This window comes from Balaenoptera acutorostrata, chromosome 15 (genome assembly GCF_949987535.1).
Source record: "Balaenoptera acutorostrata chromosome 15, mBalAcu1.1, whole genome shotgun sequence".
In the NCBI taxonomy this organism is placed as follows: domain Eukaryota; kingdom Metazoa; phylum Chordata; class Mammalia; order Artiodactyla; family Balaenopteridae; genus Balaenoptera; species Balaenoptera acutorostrata.
The window spans coordinates 7,766,480-7,793,584 of record NC_080078.1 but is presented as its reverse complement, the minus strand read 5'-3'; the positions used below and the strand labels follow the sequence as shown (position 1 = coordinate 7,793,584).

General features: G+C 46.2%; 1 protein-coding gene across 2 annotated transcripts in view; it reads right to left on the bottom strand.

Annotated features, from left to right (window-relative positions):
* Positions 1 to 27,105, bottom strand: part of COL26A1 (collagen type XXVI alpha 1 chain) — a 168,064-nt gene that overhangs the window by 80,106 nt on the left and 60,853 nt on the right. Inside the window, exon 3 of one of the 2 annotated variants that reach the window (XM_057529031.1) lies at positions 14,115 to 14,218. In XM_057529031.1, the coding sequence (XP_057385014.1) occupies positions 14,115 to 14,218 (104 nt within the window). The remainder of the gene's footprint in view (positions 1 to 14,114; positions 14,219 to 27,105) is intronic. The other variant, XM_057529033.1, reaches the window with a different exon arrangement.

Genomic DNA, 27,105 nt, shown 5'->3' with positions numbered 1-27,105 from the left:
GTGGGGCTGGGGTGGAGCAACAGCCTCTGCCAGCCACTGGCTCTGCCCAGCCTGGGCAGCATCGCACATATAAGCTTATGGCTGATGCCCATTGGCCAAGGTCCTTCCCCTCTCCCGGCCACAGCGTGGCTGTGATGTGCTCACTGCCTGGGACCCCAGCCCCATTTGGAAGGTTCTGGAAATGCTTCCCTGCAGCAGGCCAACCCAGTCCTCTCCAGTGCATTGGCCCTGGCAACTACTGCAGTCACCCAAAGCCAAAGTGTGTGACCTTGAGCCCCAGCATGTGGACTTGGCCCCAGAGAGGATCCTAATGAGAAGCAGGAGGAGGAGGAAGAAATGCAGCTCCTTGATCTGCTGAATTAGTGTAACTACTCCTCTCTTTATGTTTTCCCCTATTTTCCTAATACCACGCCACCCCACCCCAACTTCTCCCTGCCAACATGCAGGCTGTGTTCTAGAGAGTCCTCCACTCCCTTCCTGAGTGTTCTGGAAAGAAGCCCGCTGGCATCTAGCACGTCACTTAGGGGACGAACACGTTCTCCCTGGAGCCTCAGATGTTAATTGAGGGACCCAGTTTCCCCCACAAAGGCTGCCTTGGCCCAGCCACTCAGAGGGCAGAACACACATCTGCTGCCCTCTGCCTGGCCCCCCCTTCTCGCCCATGCACAGCTCCCTGGCATCTCACCCCACACCGGGTCTATGTGGTCCAGACCCCAGTCTCCGGACTGGCCGATACTCACCTCTCAAAGAGGTGGTTGACTAGAGCAAGAGAGCCTGACTGTCCCAGGCTCTGCCCACCTCAGCAGAGGCCCCCATCTCCCTCCCTGTGTTCAGCACATCAGAGGGAGTGACAGGAGAGCCTTGTCTTACACCTGGAGCCTCTGCCCCGGAGAGACGCCAGATCCCTGTGGCCAACAGGAAATGTCTAGGTTTCCCTGGAGGTCGTGTAACCCTGGCCAGGAGAGTCTCAGAAAATTCACGAGCTTAGCAATCATCTCCCTTGGCATCACTGTGGCCCCTGCCATGCCCTGTGAAATGCCCGTGGATGCAGAAGCAGCAGCCTCGGGGAGGGCTGAGAGCCCTCTGGATGTGCAGACAGCCCAGCAGTTGAGCAATGCGCCAGCGACCTGGGCTAGCCCCCATGCAAGCGCTTTCCAGAAAAAGAAAAGGCAGGTGACATCTGTGGATATTTACAGCCCCACACAGCATGACGGGAGGTGCCGAAAGATGCTTGCCTGACAACAAAACCCATCTCGATGTCTGGAACCACTCCAGGCTGGGATGGAGTATCAAAGCGCCCGGAATCTCATCAGTGAGGCCACACTGTCTGTTGAAGCGGAGAGCAAGAGCAGATGCTGAATGGAGCAGACCCTCAGCCCATTCTCCACATCAGGTCAGGGCCGGAAGTCTACCAAAGATGCCAGAAAAGAGGCAGGTGTTATAAGCGGTTGAATGGTCAGCGCCCTAGTGGTCCTCCCAGCTCAGCCAGCCAGAGAGCGGTCAGTGGTGATGGTACTTTCTTCTTCCCATCACTCAGTCTCCAGCTCCCCCATGGGCTCCAGAAGGGCCTCACATAAATAATATCAACATTTCTCTAAGCCTCAGTTACTCGTCTCTACAATGGGGAGAATCATCCATCCACCATCTGAACCTCATATCTCACACCCATGAAAACGGCCTTTGTAATCATTCATTCATTCAAGAAATGTATTGCATTCCAGCTCCCGGCCAGTGACCGGTCACTCAGTGAAAAGACTCTCTGAGTGGTAAGTGGAGCAGAGGTTTTACCTTGCAGGTTGCAGAAGACCCTGGAAGCAAGAAAGCCAAGTCGGGGAAGGCAGGGAAGCCAATTCTTCCAAGAAGCTTGGCCAAGAAAGGAAGCCCGAGATGGGATGGTGGGTAAAGGGTGATGCAGATTCAATAAGATCGTTTTCGTAAAGATGGGAGATGCTTTATGTGCTGACGGGAAGAAACCAGTGAGTGAGAAAGATGGAACCTACAGGAACTAAGGGATGCCCAGGGGAGTGCAGACCTGAGAAAGTGAGCTGAGTTGGACCCAGAGGGTAAGGTCTTGAGCTGGAGGAAGATGGCCCCCGCCCCAATTCCGACCTCGGGTGGGTCCCAGAACACCTCTAACAAGTCTTTAGCAAAGCCTTTTTTTTGACCAGATTATCTGCTCACCCTCTATCCTCAGCACCCGGCAACACATACACGACCCCCATCTGGGAGCTCCTGAGGTCTCCTTTTCATCAATGTGACCCAAGCATCTTGCACAGTGCCTGGAACCTCCAGGCTAATTTGAATATATGGTTCTACTGGCTTGTCCCACCCTTTAGTGGCAGCCATGGTAGCAAGTCTCAGAAACATCATCAGATTCACTGAACATCATTTCCCTAAAATGCTGAGCTCTGCAGATTGGCCAGGAGGCTACAGCCTCCTCCCAAGAGAACTCCTTCTGGCTTTGAACCCTCAGCCATTCAAAACACAAACACACTCATATACAGAGCTCGAGCCAGGGGTGAAATGTCAGCATCGTCTTGGACTCAAATCAATCAGTTCAGTGCTTGGATGCACTGGCTGAGCCACCTCGCCCCAGGCCTGCCCTTGCCCATATGGAGGCCCAGAGGATTCATTTCCTGTCCTGGCCAGGACTCCAGCTCACACACACACACACACACACACACACACACACACACACACAGAGGAAACATCCCCTAGTTGAATGAAACTTATCATCTCCTGATGAGTTTGAGGCAAAGCTCCTCCACGACACCAAAGCAACATGAGATCTGGCCTTTAAAACACCAGGGACCAGGCCACAGCAGGTACTGCATGAAGGAGCCAGCTGACCTGTCCTTTGTGCTGGGGCAAATTTGAGTGGGATTCCCCAAGACCTTAAAGGTCGCAGGTAACTAAGAGTAAGGATCATTTAATCAGGAGCAAGAGACCCAGGTTCCAATTCTGCATCAGCCACTTCTCAGCTGGATGAACTTGGCCAAGTTCCTGGTTCACAGGTGTCTGTCTTCTTCAAGTGTCCTCACATGGCAGAAGGGGTGAGGGAGCCCTCTTGGGTCTCTTTTACAAGGTCACTAACCACATTCATAAGGGCTCCACCCTCATGACCTAATTACCTCCCACAGGTCCCTAATATACCTATATTTTGAGGAATAGGTTTCAACATATGAATTTGGGGGGGTGGAAACAGACAGTATATAGCGGCATCTATACTGTGGAAATACAGAATAACGTGACTGAAGGCCCTTTTGAAAGTATAAAATACCATCTCAGAGGTGAGGAATACTGACGTGATTATATGATGTTGGTAAAGGTGTTGGTGTCACTTCTGCTGCCAGCCAGTTGAACTCACTGGAGGGACATCTACAGGTGGAATGTGACTTAAGGAACACTTTTAAAATTAGTTTTAGTGATGAAGTAATGGTACTGTATCCCATGCTTAATGCTGACTCCTTTGATCAGGACTGGCAAAAATCATGTTCCAGATTCAGAGTCAGTCAACAGCCTTTACAGACCCTAAGTGCCAGGCACTGTGTCAGGTACCACAATGGGAAATTATCCTCTAGAATTTCTCAATCTGTCCACAGCAGTGTAATCAGCAACCTTTCTAGGGACTAATTTAGCAGTATGATTCAAAAACCTTGACATGGTGTGTATGCTCCTTGACCCAATAATTCTGCTTAGGAATTTATCCTAAGGAAATCATTAAAGGTGTGGACAAAGATTTAACTAAAAAGATGGTCGCAGAGTTCCAGTGCCAGTAAGGAAAGAGTAGCTTGTGTCAGACTAATTCCACTTTAGATAAAAATAACAAACTCTAGATAAGAAATTTTAAACAACTATTTGAAGGCACTAGAGAGCAACAAAAAGCCAGTAGAAACTGGTGGGAATTCAACCCTTGCAAAAAAGGGAATAGCACCGAGTGAATTCTACATTACATGGCTTTTCCCCCAAGGGCACACCCCAATTCAAGCAGTGCAGGGTGGCCAAAACTCAAATCAAAAACTACAGTTGTTTAGTCTTAAGGCTGCCAGAGGACCTGGAAACTGGGGGAAGAAATCTAATTAGGGAGGAACAACATAGAGCAGAGAGCCTCAAACTCTGTGTACAAACTACCCTGAAATCCTTGGCTGATCCCTGAACTGTGCATGTGTAGCGGAGATTCCAGTGAGCTCAGCAGAAAACAACAGTGGGAAGGCTACAAAAGCTGAGCTGATATATCAGCTGCTACCCAATAAAAGGAAGGTGATTTAGAGCTTGAGTCTCTCCAAGTTAAGGGGCTTAGTTAACACCTTACTAAGCTTGCCTTTGAAACCAGAGAAAGGCTATGCCTTAGGTGAAAAAGCTATATCCCAGATCTAAGAGATTTACATATCCACCTCAATAAAGTATAAAAACCAAGCCTTCACAAATGTATAGTGATTTAACTGCTTGCTACAACAAAAATCAGCACTCTCCCAAGAAACCAGAATCTCTACAAAATATCATTCAAAGGGTCCAGTTTACAAGCAAAAGTTGTTAACATGGAAGGTAGGTAGGAAGGAAGAAAGGAAGAAAGAGGGAAAGAGAGAAAGAGGAAGGAAGGAAGGACGAGAAGAAAAAAGGGGGAAATGCTACCCAAGTCGAGAGAAAAGTGTCAATACAAACAAACCGTAAGATGACCCAGATGTTGGAAATAGAAGACAAGGACCTAAAAGCAGCTATTACATATACATTCTTGGATAAAAAATAAATTATATGCAGAAATCTTATCAGGGAAATATAAACAAAACAAAAAACCACACATATACACACACAAGGACATTCTAGAACTGAAAAGAATAATATCTGAAATGAAAATTTCACTGGATGGCTTAACAGAAGATTGTAAAAGTCAGAAGAAATAGTCAATGAACTTGAAGACAGATCAACAGAAATTATCCAATCTGAAGAACAGAGGGGAAAAAAGATCCTCAATGACAGTATCAAGCAATCTAACATGTATGCAAATGGAATCTCAAGAGGAGCAGAGAGAATAGGGCAGAAAAATATATTTGAAGAAAAAATGGACAAAATTTTCAGAATTTGGTCAAAAACATTGACTTATAGATCCAAGATGCTCAAACAACCCCAAGCAGGATTTTTTAAATCCCACTTGGTAACATCATAGCCAAACTGCTGAAAGGCAAGGATAAAAAAAACTTAAAACAACCAGAGGAGAAAAGGAAACAATCTTAGTGTGGAAACAATATGACAGCAGATTCTCACATGAAATAATGGATGCAAAAAGACAATAGAATGACCAAACTTTAAAATAACTGAAAGAAAAAAAAAAATCAATCCACAATTATAAACTCAATAAAAATATTTTAAAATTAATGGAAAATGAAGTATTGTAGATAATGTGTAGAAACTGGAGCCCTTGTACTTTGCTGGCGGAAATGTGAAATGGTACAGCCACTATGAAAACAGTTTTGCAGTCTCTCAGCAAGTTAAACAGAAAATTACCACATGACTCAGAAAACCCAATCCTAAGTATATACTAAAAAGAATCAAAAACAGGTGTTCAAACAAAAACCTGTACATGAATGTGCATAGCAGCACTAATCACAATAGCCAAAAGGTGGAAACAACCTAAATGTCCATCAACTGATGAATGAATAAACGAAAGTAGTGCATCCATATAATGGAATACTATTCATTATTCAGATATATGCCACAACTTGGATGAAGCTTCAAAACATTATGTTAAGGGCTTCCCTGGTGGCACAGTGGTTAAGGATCTGCCTGCCAATGCAGGGGACATGGGTTGATCCCTGGCCCAGGAAGATCCCACATGCCGCAGAGCAACTAAGCCCATGCACCACAACTACTGAGCCTGCACTCTAGAGCCTGTGAGCCACAACTACTGAGCCCGCATGCCACAACTACTGAGCCTGCATGCCACAACTACTGAAGCCCATGCGCCTAGAGCCCATGCTCCACAACAAGAGAAGCCATGACTATAAGAAGCCTGCACACCACAACAAAGACCCAACACAGCCAAAAGTAAAAACAAAAAACCCCCACATTATGTTAAGTAAAAGAAGCCAGACACAAAGGTCACATATTGTATGACTCCATTTACATGAAATATCCAGAATAGGCAAATCAATAGAGACAGAAAGCAGATTTGTGGTTGCCAAGGGCTAAGGGAAGGAGAGAATGAGAAATAACTGCTTAATGGGTGTAGGGTTTCCCTTTGGGATGATAAAAAATTCTGGAACTAGATAGCATGATGGTTGCAAAACATTGTGAATGTATTTAATGCCACTGAATTATACACTTTAAAATGGCTGAAATGGTAAATTTTATGTTATGTGTATTTTATGATATATATATAATATAGATAGATGATAGATAGATAAATATTAAGGCAAAATAGATACTAAAAATTTTTTTTAAGTCGAGAGAATTCACTACAAGCAGATCTGTACTACAAGCAATGCTGAAAGAACTTCTTGGGGTTGAGGAAAAAGGATTCTGGATGAAGGCTCAGAGTTCCAGGAAGAAATAAAGATCACTGGAAATGATAACTATGGAGTACAGAGAAGACTATTTTTCCTTCTTTTCACTTCTTAAATAGTAATCTGACTGTTTAATGTAAAAAAGTATAATATTGAATTGTAAAGTTTATAACATATTCATATTTAAAGCATATGAGGGACTTCCCTGGTGGCATGGTGGTTAAGAATCTGTCTGCCAATGCAGGGGACACGGGTTCGAGCCCTGGTCTGGGAAGATCCCACATGGCGCGGAGCAACTAAACCCATGAGTCACAACTACTGAGCCTGCGCTCTAGAGCCTGCGAGACACAACTACTGAGCTCACATGCCACAACATTGACACAGACATTGAACAATATGAGCACTGATTCCTGAGAGAAGGAAAACAAACAAGGTAATTCCTGGAAGCACTTTCTGCACTGGAGCACATGAGGGTGACACTAGGTAGAACATGGCAATCTCTTTGAAATGGAGAGAGAGAAATCAGAGTACAGGGAGGCTGAGGCAAATTTGGTGAGAGGAATACCAGAGAAAAGAGAATTATGTAGAAAATTATTCATTCATGGGGTCAAAACTTATTGAACTGTATACTTCTGGTGTGTGTAAATTAAATACATGTAATGAGTTGTATGCAAATTACACTTCAATAAAGTTGATTTAAAATGTGTAAATAATTATTAAAATAAGAAATAGAAAACATGTGTGGCCCTATATAGATGAAAGAGAATGAATTTGTTATCAAAAACTTCCCCACAAAGAAAACTACAGGTCCAGATGGTTTCACTGTGAACTCAAAGTTCAATTAAACTCTTAAGGAAAAAGCAATATGATCTTTAAAAACAAAAAAAATTTCAGAAAATAGAGGAGGAAAAATGCCCAAGTCTTTTGATGAGAACAGCTAAGTCCTCATAATTAAAAACTGATAGACATTAGAAGGAAAGAAAATTACAGATAAATAACAAACATGGAAATATAAAAAAGAATAATGTATCCAAAAGAAGTTTATCCCAGTAATAATAAGGTTATTCCCAGGAATAAAAAGTTAGTTTAGTATTCCAAATCAATGCAATGTGCCACATTAACATAATAAAGGATAAAAATATAATCATCTCAATATAGATACAGAAAAAGCATTTGATAAGATTCACACCTATTCCTGATAAATACTCTCAACAAACTTAGAAGTGACTGTCCTCATCTGATAAATGGCATATATAAAAAATCTGCTGCTAATCACATACTTAATAATTAATTGTGAAATATTGAGAACTTCTCCCCTATGATAAGGAACAAAGCAAGTATATCTGTTCTCACCACTTCTATTAAACATTTTACTAGAAGTTCTAGCCAGTCCAATAAGGCAAGAAAAAGAAATAAAAGGCAAAATATTTGAAAGGAAAAAGCAAAAATGTTTTTATTCACAGAAGACATGATAGTTTATTTAGAAAATCCAAACAAATCAATAAATAAGCTGCTAGAACTAATAAATGGATTTAGCATGGTTTTCAGACACAAGGTCACTATTCAAAAATCAAATATATTTCTATATAGTAACAGCAAAATGATTATAATATGAAAAATTTTAAAGCAATCCCATTTTTTAGAGGCACTAAAAATATGAAATACTTAGAAATACATTTAATAAAAGACAAGCAAGCCCTCCACTGTGAAAACTACAAAATATTGCTGAGAAAAATTAAAGCTTTATATGAATGGAGAGCTATACCATGATCATGAATCAGAAGATTCACTATTAAGACCTCCATTCTCCCCAAACTGGTCTGCAAATTCATCACAATCCTAATCCCAATTCCAATAGACTTTTTTTTGGTAGACATTGATAAAAGGACTGTAAAATTTTTATGGAAATGCAAAAGAACTAGAGTGGTCAAAACAGTCTTAAAAAAGAAGAAATTACAATTACATACCATTCCATTCTTACTGGAACAGCTAAATTTAAAAAGACTAATAACATCAAATCTTAGCAAGAATGTGGAACAATTGGAACACTTTGCTTGTGAGAGTATAGAACGTTAACATCTCTTTGGAAAACAATTTGGCTGTTTCTTATTAAAATTAAACAACTCAGTTAAAAATAGGCAAAAGTCTTGAAAAGACTCTTCACAAAAGAAGATATACAAATGGCTAGTAAGCACATCAGTTAGGCATACAAAAAGATGCTCAACATCATAAGTCAACAGGGAAGAGCAAATTAAAATCACAATGAGAAAGCATTTCATACCCACTAGAATGACTAAAATTAAAGGCTGACAACACCAAATGTTGACAAGGATATGGAGCAATTAGAATATACTTTGCTAATAGGAGTGTAACATGGTAAAACCACTTTAGAAAACAGCTTGGCTCTTTCTTATAAAGTTAAACATACACCACAACCAAGCAATTCCACTCCTAGGGATTTACCCAAGGGAAGTAAAAACATACATATTGATAGAAAGACATATACAAGAATGTTCACAGAAGCTTTATTCTTAAAGGCTAAAACTAGAAATATCTCAAACATCTATCCACAGGAGAATGGGTGAATAAAATTGTGGTTATTTATGCAATGGAACAATACTTAGTAACAAAAATAAACTACTGATACACATGTAACAACATGAATAAATCTCAAAAGCATTATGCTAAGTGAAAGAAACTATACACAAGAGTATATATTGTATGGTTCCATTTACATGAGGTTCAAGAATAGGTAAAACTGATCTCTGATGACAGAAATCAGAACAGAGGTTGCTAAGTGGGGGGAACTTTCTGGGAGGTGATGGAAACATGTATGCGTTTATCAAAACTCATCAAATTGTACACTTAAAATTGGTGTACTCTGTATATGTGAATTTTACCTCAGTTAAAAAAAAAAAGATGTTTACAGCAATTTTTAAAATGGAAACAACTTAAATATCTTTTAGTGGGGGATAGTTAATAAAGTGTATACCCAAACTCCACACCACTGAAATTGATACGAGAGAAAGCAACCAATTGACAAGGAGAGATGTTCATGACAACTTATGTGAAAAAGAAAGTTATCAAACAGCATGTAGAGTACAACGGACATGTAAGCACAGAAAAAGGTCTGGAGGCTTTTCACCAAAGTGAGACTGGAGGTTACCTTAAGAGGTATAATTCTGGATGTTTTCACTTTTTCTACACAGAACACGTACTTGCTTTTGTAATAAGAAAAAAAATATTTCTAGGTAGATGTTATAGATCCCCAGATACAGTTAATTCTCCTTATTCATGGTAGTTACATTTCATAAAGTCCCCAGAACTCTGAATTAGTGAATACTCAACCATCACTCATGGGGGAAATACAGGATTTGGTTCCTGTGAGCGTCTGGGTCACAACATTTTCGTCAGCTAATCAATACATAACCTTGTTCTATGTGGGCTTTTATCTAAAGACATCTTATTGAATATATATAGTAGATTCACTAACATTGAACTCACAGCCAACAGCACTATAACTCATGCCGAACAAAGCTTACTTAACGCACGTATTTTCTCAGGAAGGCACATCATAGTCTTTTTGCACTTAAGAACACTGGACAGCACTATGCTTGGGGACATTTTAGACAAGGGAATTGTCACAAAAAAAGGGGGGGGGCACAAAAATGCGAAAAACACGGCACTAAACAGACCATGAAAAGGACACTTGTTTGCGTGAGAACTGGAACGAGGAAGCAGAGGGTCACCTTGTTCAACCTCAGCTGGTAACACACGTGTTAGGCGACTCAAATTTTCTGTCACTCTGCACATAGCTGTGAATGACCACAAAAGTGGTCATTGATTTGGGGGGGGGGGTAACAAATAAATTTTAGCAAGTAGGCCAAATTCACAAATACAGAATCCTCAAATAATTAGGATCAACTGTATATAGACTTATCTATGGAGGAAAGTATCCCCAAGCCTCGGGCCAGCACTCCTGGGGTGTCCAGGGAGGAAAGGGATGGGGAGACCCAGCAGGGGGGAAGCAGGCCCAGAGACAGGCCACCTGGGAGGCAGGGGCCACCTACCTCCAGGCAGTCCCAGCCCCAAGTCCTAAGACCAGAGACCTGACAGCTTGGAAGGAAAGCCAGACACAGCAGAGAAAGATGCTTCTCCTGGGGAATCTCATCTGAACCAAAGCAAAACCACAGAGGAGGGCACCTCTGACCTGCTGGCTTTCCAGAGAGGCTGGACTGGGAACCGAGTGGGAGTTCATGGTCCAGACCCCTCCACAACCATCTCAGGAATGTGTCTGAAGTCACGGACACCGCCTTGATTTTGTCTTCTGTCATTACTGTTTCATGTTTGGGAATGCAAAGTCTTTACCGGGGCTTACAGGAGCCAGTCCCGACCTCAGCCCAGGGCCTCACGCTCCCAGGAATTCCTCAACCCCGCAGGGTTCCCAGGACCCTCGTGCTCAGAGCTGGGAAGGGGCTGCTCAACCCTGACACTCCCTGAAAGAGGCAAGCCTCATCCCATGCCCTAAGATGAACACGCATCCCTCATCGAAGTGGGCGAATCTGGAAGGTTCCTCCACCAGGGAGGGGCTGGCAGAGACTCTGAGGCTGACAGTGTCTGGAGTGGTGCCGACACCCCTTAATAATTAGCTCAGGACGCCCAGACGTTTCGGGTGAGTGCATTGATAATCCATATCCCTGTGGTCTACCAGGTCAGAGCTTTCTTCTGGAGGTGAGGTGCTAAGCTCTCAAGGGCGGGCACCTTTGGGGGCATTTGACCAGCTCACAGTTACATCTCCTCTCCCAGGAAGGATGGGCCCCCAGCCCTGCTTGAACCTACTCCTGTCCTGATGGGCAGAACCTCCCTGAGGACAAGGATTGCCCCCCACACATGCCAGGTCTGCTGCTCGCCAAATGCTGTGCTTCGTCCATTCGGTCTGCAAGAATTACCCAAAACATGGACGTGGGCAAAAAGGTGATGGCCTAACCTTTTAATGTCACGCTACAGCATTCTCTAAGGAGCCCACCCAAGGGCCATGGGACATCCTGGGGGAAGCTCACCTTGTTTACTTTCCATTCACTGTGGATTACAACCCAGGTTCTGCAAAGTTGGATGTTAACTTGTACAAAACTGGGGATATGTAAACAATTTCTGCTCAGTAGAGAGGATAACCCCAAAGGTTTTGTTTTTATTGTCCTGTAGGCTCTAACGTAGTGATTTTATTTCAGGTTCTTATTTCATATATATTTAAAATATATCATAGTTCCTATATTTTCATATGTATGAAATATATGCATTATATATGTGTATATTCATATATATGTGTATCCACACACACACACACACACACACACACACACACACACACACACACATATCAGTAAAGGATTAACCTAACCCAAAGAGAGGTCTGGCCTTTGCACTTGGCCCCTGGGAGGTATCTCTAAGCTCTTGAAATGTCCTATCTGGTAAGAGGGTCTGGGAGCCTTGGGCCAGATAGTTTATGCCAACACTGTGATTTCTGGGGGCATCCCTTGTGCCAGCTCAACCACCAGAGGGGCTAGAAACATCTCAGCCATGCAGGAAGCCACCGTGTATACACAGCTGAGTCCCACTAAGAGCTCTGGTTCAGGGCAGCAACCTAAGCGTGGTCTTGGGGACCCCAATCTGCATATTTATCAGTTTCTCTAATCTCTTTTGAATCAGCTTTGCCATGTTGCTGGTTCCACAATCCATGAGTTCAATACAACGCACGCTCACAAGCCACTTGTGTGAGAATTATGACTCACACATTTTGAGACTTACACTTCATCTTGTGGTTCATTCATTTCTCTAATGAAGAGAATATGAAGAGAGATGAAAAACATATACGCTCCAGCACTGCAGTGTTTCCAAGAGAGGAAGGAAGGGGCCCCATTCGGGTGCGGCTTAGTTACCCCTAGAGGAACTGGACAGCCCTGCGGGGTGGCGAGGGGCGGGGGGAGGCCAACGTGAAGACACATGATTACAGTTGGCTGAGGCGATGACGAGGTGGCGGGGGGTGGGGGGGCCCTCGGAGGCTCCGGAGCTGAAAGAAGGACCCAGGAGCCTTCCTAAGGCTTAGGGAGGGCTTCTAAAGTTGAGGTCTTGATGGCAAGCCAGTACTTCATCGGGTAGAGCCAACGGTATTCATTTTATTGGTCACTGAAAACCGCTGAGTCAGTTACTTCAGGGTAAATCAGTCACTGCCCTTGAATGCCCTGTCTCCCCAGCCCCTCGCAGAATCCAGAGGACAGGTCTGCTCTACTCTGTTGGAGGGACCAGAGGTCTCTCCCACAACCATGGTCCAAATCCTGGTTCTGAGGGCCTCTGGCCTCGACAACGGACCCAGTGTGAGCAGTGGTCATTCAACACATAAAGCACAAAGTCCTGCCACCCACGCCTTCACCTGGGGGAGCCAGGCCTCCCCTCAGCCCCTCACACCTGTCGTCCCTTCTGTTTCTCCCCAAAGAAAGGCCCAGGCAGTCCTGTGCCCCCCAAGTATGGGCCAGCCCCTGAGGCTGTCCACCTCCCTTCCCAGAATCAGGCTCACAAACCAGTAAAGGAGGTACCACTGGACTCTTCCACATCCCAACCCCTTCCTTCAGCCCAGCTTTGGGCCACAGGCTCACTGAACCATCAGCATCATTATTATTACTGCTCTTCCTGTTCTTAGGCTATTATTTGTAATCCAAAGACTTTTAGGCAGTTTACAATAAAAGCATACACATATAGAGTACTTATATTTTAAATATACATATAACTAAAATCAGTAAGTTAGGTAATAAAAAAAGATAAGAGAGGATCATTTTGTCAGAAAGTCGAGGTTGAGGAGAACTACTGTTTCCAAATTCAAAACTGACCCCTGAGCCTTGGGACTGCCCAGCTCTTCTGGAAAACCAGGTGGGCTGCAAACCTGTTTGTCAGGCAGGACCCACTGTCCCTGGATGTGAGTGCTGCGGGGATGGGTTCTGTCGCTGTCTCTGAATCCCACCTGAGCGCTGCTCTCTGGGCCCATCAAGCTCCAGTGCCAGACTGAGCCTGGCTCCGGGGCTCAGAAGGAAGGCTGCGGCTCTGGGTCCCGACCTCCCCTCCTCCCTCTGGGCACCTGCCCAGCAACAGGGCCAGGGCAGCAGGGTGAGGCCTTCCTGCTGCTGCCGCCCACCAGGTCCATCTGCCTTATTCTACAACCAGCGTGGCTTCAAGGCTCCTGGCTCCTCATCTGCATTTGCTCATAGCCCAGATATCCAGCTCTGCCTGCCCCAGCTCTGGGGTAAGTCAGAGCCAGAGCAGAAGAAATAGGCTGTACATTGAATCTCCTCCCCAGGCCAGGGCTTACGATTCTCCTTCATGCCTGGCCCAAGCAGTGCACACGGGACCCCACCTCTGTGCCTACAGGCAGGGTGCCGGGCTCACCCCCGTTTGGCCAGTCCCGAGCATTTGGTTCAGAGATGCTTAGGAAAAAGAAGGAAGGAATGTGGAAGAAAGGAGAGCTGCTCGCAGAAGGAGGGCAGGGGAGGGAGGAGCATCCGTAGACTCTGAAGCTCGGCCCGGCCAGTACCCCCTCCTCTTGCCCCCTGCCCCCGGCAGACTCACCCTCGTCACAGTTGCTCCCGGTAAAGCCAGGGCAGCACCTCCACTCCAGCGCCGTCACCGTGCGGTAGGACACTCTGTACGTGGGTCTGATCAGAGTCCTGTAACTAACACAAGGGCAGAGTCAGGACAGTGTGAGCACCTACCCGCCCACCCCAGATCCCACTCCTGCTGAAACCACCCAGCCTAGGGCTCTGGGAGCCCCCCAGGCAGTAGAGCCCATCATCCTAGCTCTGTTCCCACAGGCTATGCGGCCCTGGGCAAGTGACCACCCCTCTCTGTGTCGGGTGCATTGTAAAGTCCCTTCCAGCTCTGCCTTCCCACAAGTCTCCAAGGGTGGCCCCCTAGGGTGGGGAAATGACTGCTACAGACTGAATTGTGTCTCCCAGAAATCATATGTTGAAGCCCTAACACCCACAATGTGACTGTACTTAAGCATAGGCTCTGAAGAGGTAATTAGGTTAAATGAGGTCAGAGGGGTGGGGCCCTAATCCAATAAGATTGGTGGCCTTTTAAGAAGAGGAGGACAGACAGAGATCTCTCTCTGCGTACATGCACACACTGAACAAAGGCCATGTGAGGACACAGAGAGGTGGCTGGCTGAGAAAATAAATTTCTGTATTGCAGCCATCTGGTCCATGATATTTTGTTAAGGCAGCCCAAGATAATGAATAAGGAAAAGAAAAATATCATTAGAACCTGTACAACTTCCAACCACCCACAAGTCACTTAACTCGAACCTTTTTCCCAATCATTATTTCTTTTGGTTGATTCATCCAATGAATATATATACGTATTTTTTTTGGCTGCGCCCCGTGGCATGTGGGATCTTAGTTCCCCAACCAGGGACTGAACCCATGCCCCCTGCGGTAGAAGCATGGAGTCTTAACCACTGGACTGCCAGGGAAGTCCCCCATGAATATTTATTGAGCATCAACTACATGCAATACTGTGGTCACAGATTAATAAAACGGAGTCCCATCCTTGAGAAAATCCCAGCCTGATAGATGAGAGAGAGACACTTCAGTGAAAACTTGCAATTCAGTAGTGGGGCCCTTGCAGCAACAAAATGCTCCTGCAAACTGCTGTGGGATTCCATGGTAAATTTTCACACAATTTTGAAATTTTTCTTGAAAATAAGTTTGATACTATTTTGTGAAACTCCAAGAATAGTGAATATAAAATATATGACCTAACCACACCTCACAAACAGATATCACCTCACACCTGTTAGAATGGCTATTATCAAAAAGACAAGAAATAAGTGTTGGTGAGGATATGGAGAAAAGGGAACCTTCATGCACTGTTGATGGGAATGTAAATTGGAAACCACGGAAAACAGTACGGTAGTTGCTAAAAAATGTTAGAAATAAAACTACCATAAGATCCACTTCTGGGTGTTTATCCAAAGGAAATGAAAACACTAACTCAAAAAGATATCTGAACCCCCATGTGCACTGCAGCATTATTTGCAATAGCCAAGATATGGAAGCAACCAAAGTATCCATCAATGGGTGAGTGGATAAAGAAAATGTGGCACACACACACACTAGGATATTATTCAGCATAAAAAAGAATGAAATCTTGCCATTTTTGACAACATGGAAAGACCTTGGACAAATATTGTATGATCTCCATTATAGGTGGAATCTAAAAACAAACCAAGCTCATAGATACAGAGAACAGACTGGTGGTTGCCAGAAGCGGGGGGACGGTGGATACGGAGCAGTGCAAAATGGGTGAAGGTGGTCAAAAGGCACAAACTTCCAGTTATAATAAGTCATGGGATGTAACGTACAGCACAGCAACTATAGTTAATAATACTGTATTGCATATTTGAAAATCGCTGAGAGTAGATCTTGAAAGTTCTCATTACAAGAAAAAAAATTTTTGTAACTACCTGTGGTGATAGATGTTAACTAGACTTATTTGTGGTGATCATTTCACAACATACACAAATATCGAATCACTATGTTGCACACCTGAAACTAATTCAATGTTATCTATCACTTATACCTCAATGAACACACACACACAAACACAAAAACATATGACTGATTTTCACGAGGGGCAAAAATTCGGCTTTATTATTCGATTTACATGCATCATTATAACTTGGCTGCTTGATAAAGTCTGCACAACTTCCTTTTGAAAGCAAAACTGCATGACTTCACAGAATTTGCATCTGCTGGCACCAAGCAACTTAATCGTGAATGGGAAAATTATGAATTAATTGGTGGCAGCAGGCGTGACGTTTTGAGATGCACTGTTGACAGGAAAATACATAAGTCAGGTTTTGAATTTCAGAAATACTGCACTAAATCTGAAGAATCCTGCTACACTAATTTTTCTTTCAAAAAAAAAATCCTCTCACTCATGTTTCGTAAACATTCCGGCAAACCAGCTTCCCTCTGGAGCTCTAAGTGGGAAGCGGCGGGGGGTCGGGGGGGGGGCGGTGGTGGGGGCAGGGGCTGGCAGTGCGCAGCCAGGGGCTGGAACTTTCGAGTGAGGAGCCAGAAGTCTGCACGGAGAAGTGCCCAAGAGCAAATGCAGGCCTTTGGACTCTCAGATCCACGGCAGGAAGCAGCTGGCATAGGCCACTGGGGAGGGGGTGGGGGGGTGGCAGAGGACCAGTCATTGTCACCACTCCTTATAGAAGGAGCCTGGGGGGACATAAGTGGGCAGGCGAGCCTGGGTCCAAGGAGTCCAAATAGACTGTCTGTATGATAAACACACACACGATTTCTCACTCACATGTACACTCACATGCTCACACACATGCTCTCACACACACACACACACACACACATGCACACACGCTCACACCCTCTTCCTGCTGCAAATTTCCCAGCCAGGAACTGGCCCAGCTGGGAAAGGGAAGACGCTTTAATTTCAATTTAAAAAGTCAGTTTTAAAATTAATTCTTGAAAGAAGATTGTTGCTCTGGCTGAGAGGGACCAGAAAAGCTATGGAATCCCTCCCATAACCACTGCACCATGGAGGAGATGGAGCCCCGGGCTGTGGGGGCATAAGCTGAGAGTTTAGGGCCCTGCCCCTGATTCACGATGTGAATTGCACACGTTCCTTAACCTCCCTGAGCCCGTTTCCGGGTCTGCCCGCTGAGGACTGCGATGCTGGGTCTGGGGCTCCCTGGGAGAGCACGTGTGACGCAGAAAGGGACGTGTAGCTGCTGCACTTGCGGAACACAGATCTGACCCCTTTCTTCCTGGCCAGCACCTTTCGCCTGTCCCCACTGTGGTCAGGAGAGAGTCTGAGCTGTTTAGCCACGGGGGCCAGCCCTTCTCCAGCTGCCACAGCTGCCCTCAGGCCCCCTGTGCCATAGGCTGCCCCTCGGCCTGCAGCCCATGAGCCCTCCAGAGGCGCCAGGCACTCCTCACTTCGTGCCCTGAGTGATGATGGTGATAAAATAATAATAGCTATAGTAAGAGCTTTGCATACTTACCACGTATCAGGCACCGTTCTGAGTGCTTTACATTTGCTGACTCATAACAACCCTGACAGGTGGATGCTATTACTATTCCTAATTTACAGATGAGGAAACTGAGGCACTGAGAGCTTCAGTAACTTTATCAAGGTCACACTGCTAGAAGGTGGTAGAACTTGGTTCCAAACCCAGGCAGAATTAGCAGAACCTAGTAATACTAATTTGTGTTCGTTCAGTATAGGGGAACATTGTTCCTCCCTGCATCTGCACAAGGTACTGATCTCAGGCCCCTGAACCAGAGGGAGAGCTCATCCCCCAGAGAAGGTCTCTTTCTGCCCCCTCCTTCTGAGGGCCACGGGCTGGCCTGTCCCACTGCGGGACCAGAAGCATCCTGGTGGCCTGCGAAGTCCAGGAGCAGGGCAAGCCAGTAGGTGGCGCTGCTTCCCCAGCCCAGCAGGCCAGGGCTCAGACCCTCAGATCTCTCCTGAATGCCCAGGGCAGGTGCAAGTGTTCATGGGCTGTCCCCATCGTTTCACCCTCCATGAAGAACTCCCAGCCCTTCCCCTGGGCTCCAGTCTGCAAACCCACTGATCTTTCTAAAATGCAGATCTGCTTTTGTGACTGCCCTCTCTCAAAACCTTCCATGGCTCCCATAGACTTAAGACCACACTCTTTAGGTCAGCAAATAAGGCCCTGCCTACCTTTCTCCCCGCCACTCCTCCCACCACAGTACAAACAAGCAGCTCTTCCTGCCTCTGGGCCTTTGCACATACATGCAGGCTCCTCTGCCTACTCACCTCTCCTTCTTTACTCTGCTGAGAAAAATCCCCAAGAGGCTTCAGGGTGTGACTCCACATCCCCTTCTCTGTGAAGCACCCCCACCCCCAGCCAGAGCTGACAGGCTCCCTCCTCAGTACCCCCAACACCCTGTACACAGCTTGGTTTTACGTGTGGGGTGCCTGCCATGTGCCGGGCACTGGGGATACAAGAATGAAGGAGGCAGCACGAGCTCCACTCTGCCAGAGCTGGTGGCACTAATCTTGTATCACACTCGTGAAAATGTGGCCATGCGCGGTGGTCAGTGCCAGGGAGGAAAGCGCTGAGTTCACTCCTCACATTGTAATGGATTTGTTTTCTCTTTTTAAATTAAAATATAATTTACATGCAGTAAAACACAGATTGTCCCCAACTTATGATGGTTTGACTTACAATTTTTTGGATTTCACGATGGTGCGAAAGTGATACGCATTCAATACAGACCATACTTGGAATTTTGAATTTTGATCTTTTCCCCAGGCTAGCCATATGGGGTACGGTACTCTCTGGTGATGATGGGAAGCTCCCAGTCAGCCCTGCGATCACAAGGGTAAACAACCAATACTCAACAGGGTACTGTGTTGCCAGCATTTTTTTTGATACTGTGTTTTGCGTTTTCCCATCCCACTGTGTCTACAAAATGCCCATCTGTGTCTCCTGCTTCTGGTGAGAAGAAGAAGAGGAGGGCAATTACTCTTGAGATGAAACTCAAGATAACCGCCCAGCATGAAGGCGGTAAGCCAGTAGCAGCCGTCGCAGGTGAGTTAGGACTTTGGCAATTGACGATCTTGACCATCTTAAAGGATAAGAAGCAAATGAGTGATGCAGTGAAATCATCAGCATTGGTTAAATTCACTGTCGTCATGAAGAAAAGGGCTGGGCTGACGGATGACATGAAAAAAAAAAAAAGTTGTCTGGGAATTCCCTGGTTGTCCAGTGGTTAGGACTCCGCGCTTTCACTGCTGAGGGTGCGGGTTCAGTCCCTTGTGGGGGGACTAAGATCCCGCAAGCCACACCGTGCAGCCAAATAAATAAATAAATAAGAAGAAAAGAAAAAGAAAAAAAAAAAACTTGTCATGTGGATGGAAGACCAGGTACAGAAGTTCATACCACTTAGCCTACTGACCATCCAGGCTAAGGCAAGAAGTCTTTCCATACACTAAAAAAGTGTGTTGATGATTCTACAAATAATGCAAATGTTTATCCCAAGTTATGGCCGGTTCCAATGCTTCAAAAGGCAGCATAATTTTCATAATGTGAAAGTCAGCGGTGAGGCAGCAAGTGCCAATACTGAAGGTGCCAAAGTTTTTAAGGAAGAGCTTCAGAGGATAATTGTGGATGAGAAATATTTGCCAGAACAAATATTAAATGTCGATGAAATGAGCTTGTTCTGGAAGCATATGCCAGAGCGTACATACATTCATCAAGAGTCCAAGACGATGCCAGGATTCAAGGCATTCGAACACCGTGTAAGGCTGCCTTGGGGTAGAAATGTTGCAGGGTTCGAATTAAAGTTTTTCCTAATCTACCACTCGGAGAGCCCTAGAGCATTCAGATATGTGAGCAAGCATTCGCTTCCCGTTTGTTATCACCATCACAAGAAAGCCTGGATGACGTAAGCATTGTTTGAAGCCTGGCTTTTGAAGTGTTTTATCCCTCAGAGAGGAGAATATTGAAGGCAAAACAACATCCCATTCAAGAGTCTGCTGACCTTGGACAACACTCCAGGGCATCCAGAGCATACCAGCGACACGCATCCTGATGTCAAGGTTGTGTAGTTGCCACCGAACACAACTGCACTCATTCAACCCATGGACCAAGGCGCCACAGCTACGTTCAAAGCACACTCTTTACACCAACGGTCTGTGCAGGCTGTTGAAGAGACGGGATCTGGCCGAACACTCTGAGAGTTCTGGAAAGCTTTTAACATTCTAAATGCTACCCAGACCATCGCCGCCTCATGGGAAGGAGTCACGTGGCAATGCATGAACAGCGTTTAGAAGAAAGTTTTAAAGACATGTGTGAACACGTTCAAAGGCTTTAACTAAGATTCTGCTGTGGATGAAATAGTCCCAAGATATTAGTGCTTGGGAAACAGCTAGAATTGGACATTGACGAAGAGGATGCTCGTGAGATTGTTGGTATTGAAGCTGAAGAACTTTCCACTGAGGAGCTGATCGAACTGGAGGAAGAAAGAAGGAAGGAAAGAGGAAGAAGTTATGCCTGAGGCACCAGGAAAGTTCACAGCAAAGAAACTGGCAGAGACATTTGCTGCTATCAGCAGTGGTGTAAGGATGTTAGAAGAAATGGACGTCAATTATGAGACATTCGCAAGAGCTGACAGGCAGATACAGGATGTTCTTGCTTGCTCTAGAGAAATATAAAATGGAAAGAAGAAACAAACCGGACAGTCCAAACTTGATATCTCCCCGAAGAACACTATGCCTGCTAAACCATCAACAAGTGCCGATGCCGCAGTGCCTTCTGCCAGCTATTCTCCAGCCTTATCTGAAGAGAGAGAAATTGATGATCTTGTCGCTGTACCATCCCCATCATCCAGCAATTAATTTTAGTTCAATGCTTCAAACATTCTTCAGGCCCAACGTGCCTTCAGCTGTGTACGATAACAGTGGGTACGCTTCCATTCTGTTCTTCGCTTTTAGTACAGTATTCAATAAATTACATGAGATGGCCAACACTTTACTATTAAACAGGGTTTGTATTAGATGAGTTTGCCCAACTGTAGGTTAATGGAAGTGTTCTCAGCATCTTTAAGGCAGGCTAGGCTAAGCTACAATGTTCAGTAGGTGTATTTAATGCATTTTCGACTTGCAATGGGTTTATCACGAATGTAACCCCATCGTTAAGTCGAGGAAGATCTGTAGATAAATCTAGTGTTTAGCTCAGTGAACTCTTATCTATTCAATATGTTTACACCAACATTCCCATTGCTCCAAAGTCCTTTTGTGCCCCTTCCAAACTGATCACCCAGCCCCCAGACATAACCATTCTTCTGACTTTTCTCGCCAGATACTAGCTTTGCCTATTCTAGAATTTTATATAAATGGAATCTTACAGCATGCACTCATTTGTGTCTGCCTTCTTTCACTCACCCATCATGTCTGTGAGATTCATCTATGCTGTTAAGTGTAGCACTCCTTTGTTTCTTTTTATTGCTAAATAATATTCCATTATGTAAATATACCACAATGTGTCTATTCTCCTGTTCATGGACATTTGGGTTATTTCCAGTTTTGAGCTTTGATGAATAAAGACGCTATGAGTGTTTTCGTACAAGTCTTCATGGACACTTTTTCACTTCTCTAGGGTATATACCTAGAAATAAAATTGATGGGCCATAGGATGGTTATATGTTTAACTTTAGCAGATGCTACAAACACTTGTCCCAAACCTATCCGGATGAACCAAGTTCACACGCCCAGCAGCAGTGTATGAGTTCCAGTTGCTCTATAACCTCGCCAACATTTGATATTGTCAATCATTTTCATTTTAGTCATTCTAGGGTGTATGCAGTACTCTTTCATTATGGTTTTAACTTGCAATTCCTATTGACTAAAGCTGAACCCCTTTTCATGCTTGCCAGTTAGATATCTCCTTTTGTGAAGTGCCTGTTCAAGTCTTTTGCCCACTTTTAAATTGGGTTTTGGGTCTTTCTTATTGATTTGTAAGATACATGAGAGACCTTTGTCAGATATATGTATTGTGAATATTTTCTCCCAATATGTGGCTTGCCTTTTCATTTTCTTAAAGGTGTATTTTTTTTTATTAACTTGGAAGTATTTTTGATACCAGTTTTTAAAAAAAAATTTATTTATGTATGTATGTATATATTTATTTATTTTCACCAGGTCTTAGTTGTGGCAGGCGGGTTTCTTAGTTGTGGCATGCAAACTCTTAGTTGCAGCATGCATGTGGGATCTAGTTCCCTGACCAGGGATTGAACCCGGGCCCCCTGAATTGGGAGTGTGGAGTCTTATCCACTGCGCCACCAGGGAAGTCCCTTAAAGGTGTATTTTTAATGATCAGGTTGTAAATTTTGATCAAGTTCAATTTATCATTTTTACAATTTTACTATCTGCTGGGTAGGAGTCAAGGTTCATTGTTTTCCATTTGGATATCCACTTGCTACAGCACAATTTAGTGAAAAGACCTTCTTTTGGCCTAAATTTTCCCACTAAAATTAAATTATTTAGTGCCTTGTTGAAAATCAAATGATTGTTTAAATATGAGTCTATTTCTTGACTCTCTGTTCTGTTCCATTGATCTGTTTGTCCATCCTTGCACCAAAACCATACTGTCTTAATTAATATAGCTTAATAGTAAGTCTTGAAATACAGTAATGTAAGTCCTCCAATCTTGTTCTCCTTTAAGGTTGTCTTGGACACCTAGTTCCTTTGCATTCCCATTGACTTTTTTAATTGGCTTATCAATTTCTACAAAAATAAAGCCCACTATAATTTTGATAAGGTGATATGGAATCTATAGATCAATTTGTAGAGAATTGACATCGTAATAATTTGAGTCTTCTTATCCATACATATGGCATAATTTTCCATTTATTTAAGTCTTCTTTAATTTTTTCTCAGCAGTGTGCTATCTTTTGTTCAATTTACCCCCGGGTATTTGTATTCGTCTGCTCAGGCTGCCATATCAAAATATCGTAGACTGGATGGTTTAAAACATCCTCACCAACACTTGATCCCAATACATCTCTGCCCATCTGTGAGCCGTTGAGCAAGTCCTGCCTCTCTGAACCCCCTGTAAAGTCTGTCCTTACCTCTCTGAGTCTCCTGTGAAGTCTGAGCTGAGATGCAAAAACATACAGATCCCTTGCTACCCTGAAATTCTCCAGATACAATGTGGAGTCTCCTGTCTGGTGTCTCACTAGCCCTGGTTGTTTTTTTTTTTTTTTCCAAGACAGACCAATTCTAGGGACTTCTGATCTCTGTGTATTTGTTCCCTCTGTAGGGCAGATCCTGGGACTTCCCTCACTATCACTCGGCAAATTCAGGGACATATATTCTCCAGGGGGTTGTTATTCACTCAACAAACATCCATGGAAACCTTGACCCTACCCCTCTCTGGCGCCTCACATCGACGAGTCCAGGGAGATCACTCACCAAGTAGATCCTACCTGCCCACTGCTCTCCCCCACCCCGCCCTAGTCCAGCCTCCCTCATCACCCTGCCAGACAGCAGCAATGGCCCCTGACTGGTGCCCAAGCTTCCAGCCTATACACAGAAGCTGGCTCCAGTGATGTTTTCAAAGCACAAATCTCCTCCATGCACCCTTCCTGGCTTCTCTTCAATCTTAGGACAAAAACCAAATCCTTAGTATGACCACGTAGACTTCTAACTACTGTCCACCTTGGCTGCCCCGCTGCTTGCCGCCCCCCCTCCAGGCTACTCAGAACTCCAGCAGCAATCGGCTTTTGAGTTTCTGAACCCCCAGAGCTCCTTCCTATATCAGGGCTTGTCATCCACTGTTCCCTCTGCCCAAGATGTCCACTAACTCCAATGCAGCCTCCAGTGTCGCCTCCTCTGAGAAGCCCTCCTTGATCAGCCCACCCTTCAGTTCCACCCACCCCACTGCAGGCTGAGTCCCTTCGATTTACACTGTCATAGAACCCTGACTTCTAAACACTTATCACCCTTCCAAGTATATAAGGGTGATCGCACCTGTGCGATCATTTGTCTGATGTCCGTCTCCTCCACTAACCCCAGGCCTAGTTCAGGGTTTGGCACGTCATACATGCTCAGTAAAGACTGGTGGAATGAATAAAACAATCGCTGAGTAATTTGTACCAGATGGAGTCCCAGGCCAGGAACTGTAATGCTAACCAAGACAGGGTGGCTCTCTGGAGGAGCTCAGGATGACATCCATGGAAACTGATGGATGCAGGGAGAGGGAGCAGGGCATGGCCACTTCCATCCACCAGGAGGACCCAGCAAAGACTTCCCACACGAGGCGACACTTGAGGGAGCTCTGCTGAGCTAAAAAGGTGAGGAGGCAACCAGCACCAGGAGAGCCAGGAAATTTGGGTGAAGTTTGGTGCATCTGGGGGGCAGAGTGCTTGGACAGGCAGACAGGGCATTCAGGGCGGCTGTGAAAGCCTGTAGTGCAGGCAAGGAGTCTGCACTGCGTCCGTGGAGACTGGCCATGCTCTCCAGGCATCCAGGGGTGCTCCTGATCAGTAACATATTTCTGAGCCTGCAAGAGAGTCTATTAATTTATACATGTATATATACGCATATTATTTACCATCTTTGCATGTATAAAAAACAGTAGAGCTTAATTTCTCTTTTATTTTGTAGATTAAAAAATAAACAGAAGACTTGATATAGTCTTTCCACCCCTCGACAGACAGCCTTGTGTACCCACGGGGAGACCACCCTTTTCCTGGCCATGGGGAAGCCACCCAGGCACCGTGGCTCAGAGGAACATCATGATCAGATCTGCTTTCAAGAAAGAGCCCACCTGTGTTGGCATGGCAGCCGGATTGGACAGGAGAGATGGGAGGTGAGGAAGTGAGTCAGGAGGCTGCTGGCTGAGGAAGAGGGGCCAGCAGGGATGAATGGCCGCACTTGATGGAGGGGAAACTGAGGCCAAAGAGGGGGTCAGATTCCAGGTGATAAAGCAGCAGAGGTTTGACTGAACCAGACCTCCTGATGGGAGCCCCATGTTCTCTCCCGCTCAACAACACATCGAAGCTGCCCCCCGACCCCTCCCAGGAGTCAGAGGAGGGCCTTGCCCTCTGCAGCGCCCCCGGGACCCTCCCAGTGAGCACAGCGGTCATGAGGTGCTCTGAGAGTCCTGGCCGCAGTCCTCCAGCCACTCAGTGACTGCCCTAGATAGGGCGCAGATGAGTCCTGTGTGTCCTCAAAGGTGGCCCTGGGTGCACAAGGTCATGTGAGAGGGAATATGAAGAAAGAGCTCCAGGAGGGGTGAGATGCCCGTCACTGGAGGTGTGTAAGCCCAGGCCATGGCTCTCTGGCATCCAAAGGCCATGTCCCCACAGCATCATGAGGTCCTTCAGTGGGTGCCAGGACAGGGCCATCGTCTGGGCATTGCCTGCTGGGAACGACTCTGCCAGGGCAGAGACCTCATCGGGTGGAGGCGGGGGGCCTCCCTCCCTCACTGGGCACCGCAGCTTGCAGGGCCCGGCTCCTGCCCCGGCCCCACTTCCTCAGCAGGGACCACCACGAGGAGGACCAGACTGGGAGGTACCGAGACAGACTGGAGACTCAACAGGAAACGGGAGTGGGGGTTTCAGAAAGGGAGGCAGGAGATTATTAATCTCTTGATTAATAGCAGCGGGCCGGCGGGGAGGGGGATGGGCTGTCCCACCGCAGTTCTGCGGCAGCCGGCAGGGTCCTCCAGGCTCTGGCCGCCCCACAGTCCAAGCTAGTCCTTCCCAAGTGCGGACGGAAGGGACAGAAGGCCCAGAGGGCAGTGTCCCCCGCCCAGGCCGCCGCTCCCACTCAAGCCCAAGACCACGGTCCAGTCGGGGGGGAGGTGGACACATCGTGGGCTTCTCGAACCACACAGGCTGGCCGAGGAGGGGCAGGAAAGCAGGCCACGTTTTAAGAAAGCACTAAGTCCAGGACTTCATGTGGCCTTGAGGGCGGCAGGCAACCCAACCAGAGGGGGGGAGGCGGCCTGGCAGGGGGCCGTCTGGCGGAGGCAGATGAAGTTCCGGCAAACCCCTCGGCTCAGCACATCTGGAAAAGGTTGGCTCTAATGCCATCAAAGAGCTCGGAGGGGCCAGGGAGAGAGCCGAGGGCAGGAGAGCCAGGCCGAGGAAAACTTAACCCCCGAGGCCCTGGGGCTCCTCCTTCCAAATCTGTCTGGCCCTGGGGCCCACCCCCTCCAGCAGCTGAGCGGGGGCTCGAGAGGGCAGAAGGGCAGCGACGAAACGTGCGACATCCTGCTGCAGTGAACCAGGCACAGCCAGGGCTGTGATTTCCACCCCAGAGCAAGACGGGGGCGTTTATCCCCATTTCCCAGAAAGGGAAACTGAGGCACAGGGAGGGGCAGCACCCCTAGTCCTCTCCACTGGTTCTGAAGGCCCCTCACAGGGAAGTGTCCCGGTCCAGCCCCTCACTACAAGCCAGGAGGAGAAGCCAGCAGGGAAGGGACTCCCCCCCCACCCCGCTCCCCTGCCCCGGCTGTTCCCTTTACCTGACCTGCACCCCCTCCCCTAGCGAAATCCCCCAGATCGCAGCTCAAATGCCCCCCAGGGAAACCCCAGAACCAGGTCTTATAGCAGGACACCCTCCGCCCCCGCATAGCTGTGAGTCTTTGATTGACATGTCCCTCCCTCCACTCGCCACCCCCAACTCTGAGAGGGAGGGGCCGTGATCTTTTTGCACACTAGTGCCTGGCGCTTAAGTGCTCATTCAGTACCAAACAAACAGCTAAACAGACCAAACGCATGATCTGAGAAACTCGAGTCAGAGCTGCAGGTCCTGAGACCAGACCCGGCCCGGCAGGACCCCGCTCCACACCAGCTTGGACTGACTGGGCGCCGGGCACCATCCTCTGGGGCTCATGTTTGTATGTGAACAGTAGGTTTGGGTGCCACCCTCACCTACATACACACAGACAGACAGACAGACAGACAGACAGACACACACACACACACACACACACACACACACACACACCAAAAACCCAATATAAAAAAATCATGGAATGGGAAAATCCAAACGG